This window comes from Branchiostoma floridae, chromosome 14 (assembly GCF_000003815.2).
Source record: "Branchiostoma floridae strain S238N-H82 chromosome 14, Bfl_VNyyK, whole genome shotgun sequence".
Lineage (NCBI taxonomy): Eukaryota > Metazoa > Chordata > Leptocardii > Amphioxiformes > Branchiostomatidae > Branchiostoma > Branchiostoma floridae.
The window spans coordinates 7,177,150-7,191,861 of NC_049992.1; the positions used below are offsets into that span (position 1 = coordinate 7,177,150).

Below are 14,712 nucleotides of genomic sequence, written 5' to 3' on the forward strand. Positions count from 1 at the left end.
GACTTAAAATTAACATGGGCTCCCAAACAATGAGTGGGATTTTAAAAGATTTAAAGCTGTAGACTGCTTCCGAACATCCCACTATTCTGAAATTTTTGTCCCTGGAAAGACAAGCGGTCTTTATTACGACCGTTGGCTTTGACAAGGAACCAGTAATTTTCCTGATTTGCTGGACTTAAAGGACAGTGGTTTGTCTGGGATCTCGTTTCAAGATGTTAGGAACTTGCCGGCTAAATTGTAGACTCCACTGAGGAGTGTCCAGTCGCTGTTCTTTTGATGCCGTTTCTTGATAAAGACATCAAAGTTCTGGCAGTTGGCGCCCCCTCTGTGGTGGGTATCAAACCACAGAGCGGCTGCCGTAATCTTCAGTCATGTCTAATGGCTGGAAAATGGAAAATTACGGCTCTCTTTGAGGGCTGCTGCTGGCATTGTTGGAATGCAGGTCACCATATGGGTGCAGGGGGGCATGTATGTTGAGGGGGGGGCTTCTGTCAGTGGACCTTATTGTGATTGGGACTTCATTAGCTAATTAACCGTCCTATGGCCTCAATGGTCAAGTGCCCAGCTGTCTGTGGTACTTGGGTTGCCCTGCCGACATATAGGCAAAGTGGAAGAACAAAGAGATTTACCTAAGTGATAATCCTAACTTATAAGATTTATCATAACGTGTCTTCTAAAATTGTTTTGCAAATGACTCGTAAATGTTTAAGGTATAAAATAAACCAAGAAAAATATATAGTCCTCTCGTGAGATACAGTCCTATGGTAATTGCTATCAGTTGATGAATTTCAAAGTTGTATAAAGACTGAGACAAATAAAAGAAAGAAGTACATGTATTGAGCAAAAGTTGGTACCGAGAGGTCCCATTGGGGAGGGGGCGTGTAGCGGAGGTGAGGGGTCACTGGTTAGTGATGAACTGGAAAGTTAATCTGTGTTTCAACACGAGTGCACAGCTTTGTGTGCTGATACAGTGCACCAGATGGTAGGGTGAGTGCAGGTGTAGACAGATAATCAACCAGTGTTTCTGAACATTCCAGATTTTGGGCATAATTTGAGTTTGTACCACAAAGTTTTTTTTTTTTTAATTTCTTCCCTGCCTTTCATGTAAGAAAAGATGAGATGTAAATGACCAATGTTTTGTTGTTTAGTTTGTATACATGGTAATGGTACATTATAATGATGGTTCAGTCTGTATTTAACAGTTCTTTTAAACTGAAAAGCTCCTGTTGTTTCTTGACCAAAGAAATCTATATTCATGATTTCCCAGCTGTTTAAATTTTTTACACTTTGTATCATCTGGTATATACGGCACACTTTAGGCAAATGTGTCCCTCCAGAGCCCTATCCTAACGTAGTATAACATTAGTGCAGAGTGAACAGACAACATTTTGCGTAATGCTGCCGACATAATCAAGTTCTAGGGCTCAAGGGGACCATCAGCCATCTGGGCTTTTAAGTACCGGCAACTTTACTGTAAGGTGGCAGAATTTTATGGAACTTTGTAGTTACAACACATCTGCAGTGTTTTAGTGATTGTCGGGGCTGTAAGCTTCTAATGGTATTATTAGCCCGGCTAAACCAACTGAATTTGTTGGTTCTTGTATCTGATGGAAAATACTTAACAGGAAGATCAACTGATTTTGAGGGAAAAATGAATATACTAAATTTAGATTTAAGTTTTTCTCCCAGCCCTTGGTTTTCATCTTGTCTCTTTCTAAACTTGTATTTTGAAATGTCCAAATACCTGACTTTTTTTGTACTAGTGAAATCGTTATTGCCCATTGCTGCTTAATGATACAGGCTTTTCCCTTAAATTGTGGAAGCTTAATTCCTTAGTATTTTCAGGAGGACAAAAAATCTAGAAAGCTAAAGCTTTTTTTGTAAAGAATGATAGATAGCAAGCCAGCAGATTTCATTTTACTCAGAAAGGCTTTGTCCTTCTTATCAAAAACACTCCTCATTCACCAAAGAAAACGTTCCAATTCCAAATCATGTTTCGTCCCACAATTACAGCTAATTCATAAATGTGTCAGGTCTGGCTGGTATTAAGACGTTTCCATTAACGATAGGATTGCTGTAGACAGGCGGCCGTGTTTTCTCCTCTGATGTGAGTTCGTCTGCGTGAGACCGCCCCTCCTGCCGCGCCATTGTTCACCGGCAGTCAGCCGGCAGACTATCGGCGGGGGGTCCGTCCTTCAGGCCACAAAAGAGCGACAAAACGACTGCCGCATGGTTCGCGATAATTCGTTGGGACATAACTTTGCCCTGGAATTGGTAGGAAACTTTTGAATGGGAATTGCCCCGCTTAAGAATACAAATGTAGATTCCTAGAGTTTTGTGGATAGCTCCTTTAGCTTTTCAAAGAGTGAACAGTGAAAGAATTATCAACATGGGGTCATGAAAAGAGTTCTATGTAGATTTGTGCCTAAATTATGGTCCAGGCTTTTCAATATGTTTGAAGTGAAAATGATACATGATGCTCAATATGACTCAATGTCATTTCCCGTATAAACTACGTCATTTTCAATTGCAATGGCCAAGTTTGAATGGGTTTCACTTCTGTTTAGCCTAACACTCCAGAAACCAGATGTGAAGCAATTTCAGCCTACAATCCTAAAGCTCCTCCTAGTGACTTTGCCAAAAAGGTCAGGTTATCAGGACAAGTCTTGTTGACCTTGGTTTATTTGGCTCTTATTGAGACAGGAAACATTCAGATTTAAGGTTTAGCAATCAGGTCTTTGTCAGATGGATTTTTGAAGACGTGAATCTCTAATCTTAAAGGCAGAAATGCAGTGTCTATTATCCCTGTGTCTGTGTTATTGTCTTGGCCCATACTAGAAAGGATGGACATAAGAAAAAAGGTAGCAAACATTGCTTTTTAGACCTAGATCTGAGAGCTAGAATTCAAAGCAAAGTAGTCAAGATGATTGTGTTTGTGGAAAAAAGGACTGTTTTTGTTTTGTTTTTCTCAGTTTCTTAATTTCTTTCCTTACTTGTTGTCCTTTTTCACATTTTAAAACATCCTTGCTATTAAACCTTGCTATATGCCACATCCTGATGTTGCTCTTAACCCCTTCCAACACTATTCTGCACATGAATTTTTTTAACCAAAGAAGAATAAATCAATGCTTGTCAGAATTTTTACCTATTTTGAACCCCTCTTATATTTGTGACACTCTTGGGGGTAATTACTTGTTGACAATGATAATGACTTCGCATAAAATAAAGCCAGACACATTTTTAGGGTGGCAATGATGTTCACTTCACATCCCTAATCCCTTCACGTACTTCATTTTCCTTGAAGAAGCCCTCCGAGACCTTCCCCGTAACAGAAATGAGAATGAAGAACCTTCCATTAGAACCAAGTGGTGCGCAGATAGTGGTGCGTACCTAAACTCATATTCAGGTTCAGGTCCGGATTCAAGTCCAGCAGTTCAGGTTCAGGTCCGGACTTAAAAGTCCGGACCTGAACCCATCATTGCGTGTTATGTGCGCTAGAAAGTATTCTTTTTTGAAGGGGAGGGGGATGGTGCATATAAAATTGCATATTAGCATGAACTGAAATGCAGTGTGAAAAATACATGCAAATTATATACAGCCAGTGTAAACACGAAATGTTTTTTGTCTTTTTACAGTGCAAATTTCACTGTTTATGGAAGGTTTTAGATGGTTTAGAACAAGAAAAGGGAATATAAGTGACAGAGAACTTTTTGCAAGTCCGGACTTGAGTCCGGACATTTAGGTCTTTTTTGGACTTGGACCTAAACATTTTTAGGTCCAATTCCAAGTCCGGGCTTTAGGTACGCACCACTATGCGCAGATGTCCTCCTCTATCCATCTTCATTCCTCTGATGGTTACATCATCTTGAAGGGAACAGTCGATTCAGTCTGTTTCTAAAAGGGGTCAGAGAAGTGAGCTACAAATGTGTCGTAGTCACTAACTGGGGAAGTTGTGATGTCGGTTTCTCAGTTGTCAATGGCCTAAAGGTTATAAAAACTTTGATTTCTATGATAATTGCATAATTTTTTTGATGGCAGAAATCATAGTACATTTCTAGTATCAGTTATAAGTATGATGTTCTAGACCAAATACGAAGAGTATATTAAGTATACTGTGTGTCAGTTTGCCAGTTAAGACCAGTTAGTGCTGGTTCAAATCACCCATGAATACTGGACTTAAGGCACCAGCTCCAGGTATCAAACATTTGATTAAAAGCACCCAACGCACTTATCAAAAAGAGTGGGAGTGACCTGGGGTGTTTTGCATTGAAATGAAAAGAAGCGAAACCACAATATTGCGCTACCAGCTTTACGCCTCATCCAGAGTGTCATTCTTGGAGTTCAACATAAAAGGTTTCTCCATTCAGGGCTCTTGTCGACAGATTCTAGGGAAGTTCATTTATTGAGCATGACCTTCTGTTCATTGCCTGTCTGTAAGAACATGACCTTCGTCTGACCTCTACAGGAACCAATATGGTGGCTCTCCGACACAATTAACATTTGGACATCATCATCAATAGATCAAAGTTGCACACTCACACATACACACTCTTGTACCTGTGTATGGATGAATGGAAAGGCTTTTAAGATTTTAAGCCAAGCAAGTGCTGTATAAGAGCTTCTTTTTATACAGATAAAAAGGAGTTTGATGCACAGTCCCATAGAGTGCACCATGCCTCCCTTCAGGGGGTTTTCTCTCCCCCCATCGTGCATCAGCAGACGAAATGGCCCTGCTCTAGTCCTTAACCTCCATCCATCACTGGATACAGACAGACTAATGACTGGGTCTATAGGAATGTGTACTCTGTACTGGTGCCACTTAGCTGGCTGCAAGTCCCAGGTCTGACAGTTGGCACACAGTTTACAATGTAAATAAAAGGTCTAACCCAAGCTCAACAACTCTTACAGATGGCATAATACCAGATAAATCTGTCCTAGTGCTAGGTGCAGTAGTTGGTGTTATTTTATGTCTGACTCATGATAAATATGTATGTTAGAAATTAAGCCCAGACAAATACAAAAACAGGCCTAGTGCAAACATATTCACTGTGTTTTTTGGCTGCACATTGTATATCTTTTCTGTTAATTAAAGGTGGTACAACTTAAGCAAAATAAGCCAAAACAAGATGAATCTTTATACCTTTTATCTCTCTCCCTCCCTCTCTGCCTCTTCTTGATCAAGCTTGAAGTGTAATGCTTAAGAGAAAGTTTCATGCTTTGTCAACAGCTGATAGTGCTATGATGCTTTTATAGCCAAGCATACCAGTTTACTCCTACCTCCCTACCTAGTCCCTTGACCTCCAGGTCGTTGGGGGGACAAGGTAGCCATGAAGATGGAGAGCTGTCTACTCACTTCACTTCTGCTCTTCTCAATTCTTCTACATGGTCAATACTTATACGTGCAAAAGACTTCATGACTTAGGCTCACTCTTGAAGCTCCCTCCATAGACACACTAATGACAGGGTCTACAGGAATGCGTCTCCTGCACTGGTGCCACTTATTAGCACCCAACCATTCTCCTGTCTGACATTTTGGGTTGGCGCTGGGCTCCATCAAGCCGCTAATTTGCGAGATGATTACCGTAAACGATTTGCAACCGGCAACCCGAGTGGAGAGAAACGTTTGCAACTACAGACAGGCTTGTGGTGATTCTGTTTCAATCTTGTGACTGATGTTGTGATTTGTCAAGCTTTCTTCCACCATTAATGTCAAGGCATAAATATATGGGTATATCCTGGTGACTCTTTTCCTTCTATACAGACAGCTAGCTCCCAGAAGTGTCATTAGTGTAGTAATCATCCCAACAGTAGGTCTTTTGTCTCCCATGTACTTCAATTAAGAAGAAGAAAGCCTCCCAAGACCCTTCCATTATAGAAAATGACATGGACTTTAAGTAATTGGTATTCCTAGCAGAATTGTGCACATTTGTACTGACTTATAGTTATAGGCTCATTTCTCTCAATACATCACAGCATCCACGTACATATTTCAAACTTTGTACAGTTGTCTTCATTTTAGTTTTAGTTCATTTGTTATGATGTGGATCACTGGCAGGAAATTAAATGCATTCTGCAGTGTATTAGGTAAACAAATTTGAAGTAAGCAATGACTGTTTTTAAATACTTACAAGCTGAGGCAAAGTAAACAATCTTGGTGGTTTTTTTTTTTTTACATTTCTGAATAACATCATGGCTTAAGCGCAAGCTTGAACCAACATGTTATTGCCATCTGTCAAACATACTGATTTAACTGTCATCAACAAATATCAGCAGAGACACTAATATTCTTCCTAACTCTGACTTGGTACCATCTTTGATACTTCCTTGAGCGAGAAACATGTTTTGCATTTGTGCAGCAGAAGAAAAGTTCTACAAAAGAAACAACTTTTGACAACTTTCTTTACACATGTTTTTGTATTGTTGCGGCAGAAGAAAATTGCACAAAAGTAACATTCTAAAAATTGTCTTTAGCTTGACCATGTCCTTCCTTTGTTTGCTATTGGAATCCAAATTGTCTTCAGCTTGACTTGTCTAACAATGTCTCCGATTGGACATCTAAAATTGTCTTCATTCATAGTTAGGGTATAAAAGATCACTTCAGTGTCACTGACGAAGGATAGTGGATTCTATCCGAAACGTTTGACCGTTTCCAAAACCATATCCAGTTGCTTGAGTAACTACTTTTTGGCGTATAACATTCCAAACATCTTTTGACAATTTTTCTTCTATTCCACCGTGTTACAGCTCCCTCGCAGATTCAGAGCATAATCCAGGCGGCGTCCACAGAGACAGCCATGACCATCGAGTGGTCCGTACCCGCCCAGCCAAACGGCAAGATCCTGGAGTACCGGATACAGTTCTACCGGGCGCGGGATGGGCCGGGAATGACCGCCATCATCAAGGTAGATGGAGATGTGCAGTCAGCGACAGTGGAAAACCTTGAGAACTCAGAAGAGTATGTCTTCCAGGTGAGACTAGCATCTTAAAGTAATAATTCAGGCATTAAGACGTACCGATAGTTACATTTTCTGGACTAGATTATCTTCATTTTTCAGCTGGAAGTTTACCTTGGATAATTAATGTACCTCCGCCCTTGAGGCATCGCCAAAATAAGTTTGTTTTATAATGATAGCACCATTGACTAGCCAGCATGGAGTTGCTTCAATGAGACTAGCGATCAATGTTTGTAAGGATATGAATAAACCAAAGAAAAGTATCTTATTTTCTTGATTTTGACACAGATAATCAACAAAAAGGTAGAATTGTTCTTGCATATGTGCATTGTTTACCTGTCATTATATGTTTGTTAGTCAAGTAGATAACTTGATTGGGGTGTTTGCGTCACAGGTGCAAGCCAGAACCATTGCTGGGTATGGGAAACTGAGTGAGCCTATAACACTGAGGACCTCTGTCAATGGTAGGTGGTACTGCACATAGATGTCAAGAAACTCTCTCATAGACAATGTCTACATGTCTATTGTTCACAATGGCTAGTGGGTCTTTCAATTGATTAGGTAAATGGAGGGATGGATCAATGTTGTTTGTTTTGTTGATTGGATTTGCCTTTTTGTTCTTCCATTATTACCTCATTAGTATACTGTTTTCTCTCACACAGGAGCCCAAGCCCCCCTAGGTAGCGACCAGCCTGTCCTGATTGCTGCCATTGCAGCAGCAGGAGGATTTGTACTGGTGTTATCACTCTTCATCCTGGTGTGTGTGGTCTGGAGAAGGTGGGTTTTACCGTTCATATTTGTGTGAATGTTGTTCAGCACCAAGAACAGCAGTGTCAGTGTGAATGTTATTCAGCACCAGGGACAGGGACAGCAGTGTTAGTGTGAATGTTATTCAGCACCAGGGACAGGGATGGAAGTGTCAGTGTGAATGTTATTCAGCACCAGGAACAGCAGTGTCATTGTGAATGTTATTCAGCACCAGGGACAGGGACAGCAGTGTTAGTGTGAATGTTATTCAGCACCAGGGACAGGGATGGAAGTGTCAGTGTGAATGTCATTCAGCTCCAGGGACAGGGATGACAGTGTTAGTGTGAACGCCATTCAGCACCAGGGACAGGGATGACAGTGTTAGTGTGAATGTTATTCAGCACCAGGGACAGGGATGACAGTGTTAGTGTGAATGTTATTCAGCACCAGGGACAGGGATGGAAGTGTCAGTGTGAATGTCATTCAGCTCCAGAGACAGGGATGACAGTGTTAGTGTGAACGCCATTCAGCACCAGGGACAGGGATGACAGTGTTAGTGTGAATGTTATTCAGCACCAGGGACAGGGATGGAAGTGTCAGTGTGAGTGGCATTCAGCACCAGGGAAAGGGATGGCAGTGTTAGTGTCAATATTATTTAGCACCAGGGACAGGGACAGCAGTGTCAGTGTGAATATTATTCAGTATCAGGGACAAAAATGGCAGTGTCAGTGTAAATGTCATTCAGCACCAGGGACAGCAGTATTAGTGTGAATGTCATTCAGCGCCAGGGACAGGGGTGACAGTGTCAGTGTGAATGTCATTCAGCACCATATGTAGAACATCTTTTAACACAGTCCAATATATTTTACAGGAAAAACAGGAAGCCACCAAGTGACATGGATAAATTAGAGTATGCCAATGGAGAAGGTAAGACTTTCTGATTCTTAATACTTTTGCAGCTTTTCTCAAGTAGGCCTAGGTGTTTTTTTTTTGTAAAACTTTTGTTCTCTTCTGTGCTTAGATACTTGAAATGTAACTTTCATTCTTTTAGACGATGTTACAGATGAAATATTTTGGAGTGAATAAGAGCAACACTTGCATTGTTATATTCCTATTGCCATACCAGTTCGCCTGCCTGGTTTTGTGGCTCCGCGTGTGAAGACCTACATCGACCCTCACACCTACGAGGACCCCCAACACGCTGTCAGGGAGTTCGCACGAGAACTGGAGCCCTCCTGTCTCACTATCGAACAAGTCATCGGTGGAGGTAAAGTTTCTTCCCTTCCTTTTTACACTTTTTCATGGAATGCCCTGTCCAGAAGTCTGTTAAGTTTCCTGTAAAACAAGCAGCTGTCATGGTGACCATATTAGAATAAAAGAAGGCTGAATATCTGGAAAATTTGAAAGTAGAAGACTGTTGATGTTGTTGCAACTTGTCACAGGAATTATACAAGTTTCAAAATTGGCACAAAATCACAAAGCAAATGGACTTAGTTCATCATATAAGCTGTGGTAAAGATAAGTAAGTCTGAAACATATGCTTATTGATAAGCAGTACACGAGTACACATGTATATGTAACAGATAAAATACATTGGAAAGTCCTACCAAAAAGTAGTGTTAGTGTTATTACCACACAATCAAAATATATTGTTAAGCCATTTAGATGTCTTCAGGTGTATGACCATAAAGTGTTTTATGACAACAAATCCAAAGGCTTTTAGATGCCATTTAGGTCGGACCATTTAGGTTTATGATGACAAATCAAAATGCTTTGTCAGGGCATTTAAAGATGTCTGGAGGTGTTTGCTTTGATGATAAAATTGCTACGGTCTTTCTACATCTTCAGGTGAGTTTGGAGACGTGTGTAAAGGTCGTCTGAAGGTTGGGAAGGGACAGTACCTGGACGTGGCCATCAAGACGTTAAAGCCAGGCTCCACAGACAAGATGAAGGACGACTTCCTCACAGAAGCCTCCATCATGGGACAGTTCAACGACCCCAACATCATCAAGCTACAGGGGGTCATCACAAAAAGTCAGTGTTGATTCTAAACGATAATTTTTTGTCAACCTGCTGCCTGTTGTAGCTGTATCTGTCTGTTTTAATGTAACCAGTATAACCGCCCTTTGGCGTGACACACCAGCCATTGTATGGCACATTGCATGGCTGAACTCTTCTTACTAATTCTGTAGCTGTTTATGACCGTTTATGACTGTTTTTAACCACTGGCATTGTGTTGGCATGATGGTTAGGGTGCTTGGCTCAGACCCAAGAAGTCCTTTGTTTGAAACCCCTGACATGCTACTGATGTGGTGCCCTTGGGAAAGACACTTAACATGACTTTCCTCACTCCACAAAGGTGTTAAAATGGGTACCTTGCTTTGGGAAGGGTGTAAGTAGTAGAAGGAGAGGGTTGGGTTTTGCCTCTCAATAGCGAACCCTTGACACCTTGGATAACAACCCACTGCCTCCAAAAGGCTTTGGGACTACCCTTACCATTACCTTTTGCTTAGCACACTGTAATCTGTATTTATTTATTATCATCAACAAAACTGAACCAATTGTTCTTCTTCTTCTTCTTCTTCCAGGTCAGCCAGTGATGATCGTCACAGACTACATGGAAAACGGCTCCCTGGACACTTTCCTCAGGGTAGGTTCTGTTTAAGATGTGGTTCTCAAAATCTTGGTTCAAAAAGGCCGTTGATGTGAAGTTTTGGTGCAGCTGGTTGACCTTTTTGTACTGATTCTGAAGTTTGTATTTTTTACATCAGTTTGGAGGCTCTTCTTGTAGTTTGCTACATTGCAGATAGAGGGCTCTCGTGTGGTCTGCAGAATGTAACACTGGGCAAGCCTCATGGCATCAGAAACTGCTACTTTGCTGCAATTTGTTAAATTGTGGACAGGGGGCTCCCCTACCCTTCTCCAGGAATGCAAACAGTATGGATCCAGAAAGACCCATTTGGGTCTTTTGACGACATCAGCTGAAAAGGCTAATTTATCCATTCTTGCCAATTACAATGAAATTCAGTGTAAAGTTTTGTTTGCCTAGCGTTAATCCTGATATGATGTATTAGCTTTTGGGTAGAAATTCGGATCAATAACGTCTTGACACCTTGTCATTAAAGCTTCAAACTTAGGCCTGTGATTGGTTTGGTATGATGATCATTTCTTGACAAAGAGCCACTTTGTTTCAAAAATAAGGTCTCATTTCAAGGTCAAAGCCTTCAGTTGTGTGTTCGCTATGTCCCTTGTTATCTGAAGACACCCACAGCAGGGGGGGTGCCATTGTTCCTGGTCAATATGGTTCATTCAAGGTTTTTCAACCTCCTTGGTTCAATACCGACTGGCTCCAGGTTTATTGGCTCTGCTCAAGGTCACTGTTCAAGGTCATCACAGCTTATTCTTCTAGTGTTCTGCCAGTCCTGTACTGTGTTATCTGTAGTCACCCATGGGAGGGGGGTGTCATTGTTCCTGGTCAATACCAGGTAAGGTTCATTACAGACTGGCTCCAGGTTTATTGGCTTTGCTCAAGGTCACTGTTCAAGGTCATCACAGCTTATTCTTTTAGTGTTCCGCCTGTCCTGTGTTATCTGTAGTCACCCTCGGGAGGGGGGTGTCACTGTTCCTGGTCAATAAGGTTCATTACAGACTGGCTCCAGGTTTATTGGCTCTGCTCAGCGCTGGTCTCACCCTGACAGGATAATTTCCTCCTGGTCAATACAGAAGGGAGACCACATAATGGGATATCGGCCCTGGCGATCCCCCTCTTCTGGGGCAGATCAATCATGGGGAGGCATACAGACAAACATGGAAGAATTCAACCATTACAGGGCTGTCTCCAGGACTTGTCCTTACGTCCCAGGAAGGAAATTTGCTGGTTGGGATGGAAAAAAATTACTACCCCATCCTTTACACCTATTACTACCAAAATCTTAACCTTATGACATGAGAAAGGCCTCACTGTAACAAATATGGAAGAATTCAACACAGGACTGTCTCCAGGACCCGTCCCTACGTCCCATGAAAGAAATATTATCCCAACCATCCTCAAAATCTGAACTTCATGGCATGAAATTGTTGAAAATCTATATTCGTTGGCTTAAAACAACATGTTATAACAAGGAATATGAACAACATGAGTTTCCAAACAATGAGTGGGATAGAAAAACATTTAAAGCTGGAGACTGTGAACCCTGATTTAAAATCAATGGAGGGTATCGAAAGTCCAGTAAAGGGTCCAAACTTTATCTTAACTAATCTTTGTTGCAGTGATATAACTACCTGCACATGATAAGTACAACTAGTTTTATATGAACTTAACATTGTTGTAAATAACTGCAAAGTCAGAGTTTGCAATTGTGTCAAAGTTGTTAAAGCCCCAACAGATAATGATTGAAAAATTTGCAGAAGTTTGACGCCTTCCGAGCAGGTTGACGAGTGAATTTATCGTGCCAGCAGAAAAAAGAGTCATGCTGAGTCTGAGGATGCCTGCTTTACTTAACCTTAATAAACTATAGATAATTTCCAACCCAAAAATATAATGGGATGAAAGTTTTTTTCTTTGTGAAGAAATTCTGTGAAAGCATGGCAAACATTTCAAGAGATGATGTACATGTACACTAAGAATTTCTCTCATGGTATTCCCTTATTGATTTGCACACAAAAACTGCTGATTGCAGGATATGTGCAATCACATGATGGATATGATATATATCATATATATATAATCTATCTCTCAAAAGTCTTGCCCTGTCTATGGTTGGTTAATCGCTACATTTTGGTCTGTCACGTCTGGCCGGTAAGGGTCATCGATCCGACATCACCCGATATGAACCACACAACCGTATTACAAAGATGTGTGGCACTGTTGGTATGGCTGGCTTCTTTTTGGCACAGGTTACACAAACTCAAAGGATAGCGAGAAAGTTTAATCCAAACTTTTACTACATGTAATAGGTACCGGAATTTAGCTATGGCCAAGTGTTTGCTTTGCATTCAGTAGGTCATGAGTTCGATCCCCAGCAGAGTCATACCAAAGACTTTAAAAATGGTACATGCTGCTTTCTCTACTTAGCACTCAGCACCAATGAAGAAGAGTATGGAAGTTTTAACTTTTTAAGTTTAAAAACGCACTTCACTACAAGTGGACTAACCCCTGCTGTTACAGTAGTGGCTTGCACAAATGTGTGGCCCAAGGGCTACAGAAATGGAGATGGGCACCACACCTAAAAATCTGTTACAGATTTATGGACAACTTTAATTTAGCAATAATCACAGCCATAGCAGCCTGCTTGAATTTTGTAGCATTCCCATCCAAAGTTTAATGTACATTTCATCATGTAAAGCATTGTGTGGACCACCGTGTCCCCATGCAGCCCCAAGATATTAGATTTGTCTCTTACAGAGCTTACATATAAGTAACAATGACATTGAACTGCAGGTTCAAGGTCAACAAGTTTGGCTTAATAGGCATTGCGTGACCTTCACAGGCAGCGACTTGACCTTCATTGGGTAACCTTCAGCATTTGTTTAAGGAATGATAACTCCTGCCATGCTTCATCCATCCTTTTTGGGACGTTATCTTGTTTTGTGGCAAACCAAATTGTCACAGTTTGTCTTTAAACCATCCTGAACCATATCGTATGAAGTAATCCCATTCTAAAACCATTTAGATGTTGTTCGATCAATACAAATGCAAGGTTAAGGCAGTTGTTATGCTGTATTATCCTTGCAGAAGGTTATTTTGCTTAGTGGTAAAATCTGTGCTCCAATGATACACTCAGAGCAAAAAAAACTTTTAACCCTGCCATTGAAAACAATTCTAAAACTATCCAGTTGACTTATCAATAGAAATGCAAAGTTTTTCTCATTTTGTCACAAGCCTTGCTACAAACTGTGAAACAACATTATAAAACTGTCCAGTTGACTTATAAATTCAAATACAAGGTTAGGACAGTTTTAATGCTTTATCCATCCTTTTAGGTAAGATTATTTTGTGTGGTGGCAAGCTGCACTTCTGGAGCAACATTGTAAACTTTCCCATCTCCAATTATAAAATCATTCGGTTGTGAGGTCAAATTGTTCACCTTACAGGTACCAGTTACAAAACCCTTGGCCACAATCCAATTATGAAACCATTCGGTTGTGCTGTCAATAGTGGGCCAGGGTTAGGACAGGTCAGTGTTGAGGAAGGAGACAGAGGTCAGGGTTGGTGACATATTTGTCCTGGGGGTGAGATTTGGAGGCAACACTGGGACTGACTCTGTCTTTCGAGATGTTCCAGTCAATTTGTCAATGTCTGGCTTCAAGTTGGAGGTCAAATGCAAAATTCTGGTCTTCATATTCAACTGCCCAGAGAAGCAAGACTGAGCAAGTAGAAATTTTAAAGATGTATAAAAACAAAGATGATTTGGAATTTTTAAAAATTCCAGTACTCCACAAGCTTTCAAATTCTCCCAAACCTCTGTTTGTGTGGCCTTGATAAAAAATGTAATGTCCTTTTGCGCAAGGAAAGACTTGTACATCTGTCAGGATTAAAAGAAGTTTGCCTCCATCAGTACAACACCTTGAAATAAGTTAGTTTAAATCTCCATTTCTATTACCATTTGCCCACACAGTTATGCAAAACTGCTGTTGTGACAAATGATTGCATTGAAGTGGGCATGATTTTCTTCTTCTTTTTCAATTTTAACAGCAAACAAATAGGTGCGAGTGGATATTATTCATGAAATCAGGCCAGTGTCACCTTACTGATATTCAGTGGAATAGTCAGTACCGTACCATCAGGGTTATGCCACCCCTTACGATTCCTAAGCAGACTTATTTTGAGGAAAGTGGACAGAGATCCTACTGTAGAACACTTAAGGTCATTCATGAGAGATAAGTTTGTGTGTCTTAGCTCAGAAATGGACAGTGGCAAAACCAGAACGGACAGGATTGATTCCTTCTTGGCTGTCCTGCTGGAGCAGTAATTGGATTGTGCCAACGTGACAGCTTTTATTGGTTCGCCCGT

General features: G+C 40.8%; 1 protein-coding gene across 1 annotated transcript in view; it reads left to right on the top strand.

The window, feature by feature from the left end:
• The window catches only part of LOC118430062 (ephrin type-A receptor 5-like), a 154,897-nt gene that overhangs the window by 134,140 nt on the left and 6,045 nt on the right, over nucleotides 1–14,712 (top strand). The window contains exons 7-13 of the mRNA XM_035840770.1: nucleotides 6,745–6,968; nucleotides 7,348–7,417; nucleotides 7,616–7,730; nucleotides 8,572–8,627; nucleotides 8,827–8,967; nucleotides 9,549–9,734; nucleotides 10,289–10,350. Of these exons, the coding sequence (XP_035696663.1) occupies nucleotides 6,745–6,968; nucleotides 7,348–7,417; nucleotides 7,616–7,730; nucleotides 8,572–8,627; nucleotides 8,827–8,967; nucleotides 9,549–9,734; nucleotides 10,289–10,350 (854 nt within the window). The remainder of the gene's footprint in view (nucleotides 1–6,744; nucleotides 6,969–7,347; nucleotides 7,418–7,615; nucleotides 7,731–8,571; nucleotides 8,628–8,826; nucleotides 8,968–9,548; nucleotides 9,735–10,288; nucleotides 10,351–14,712) is intronic.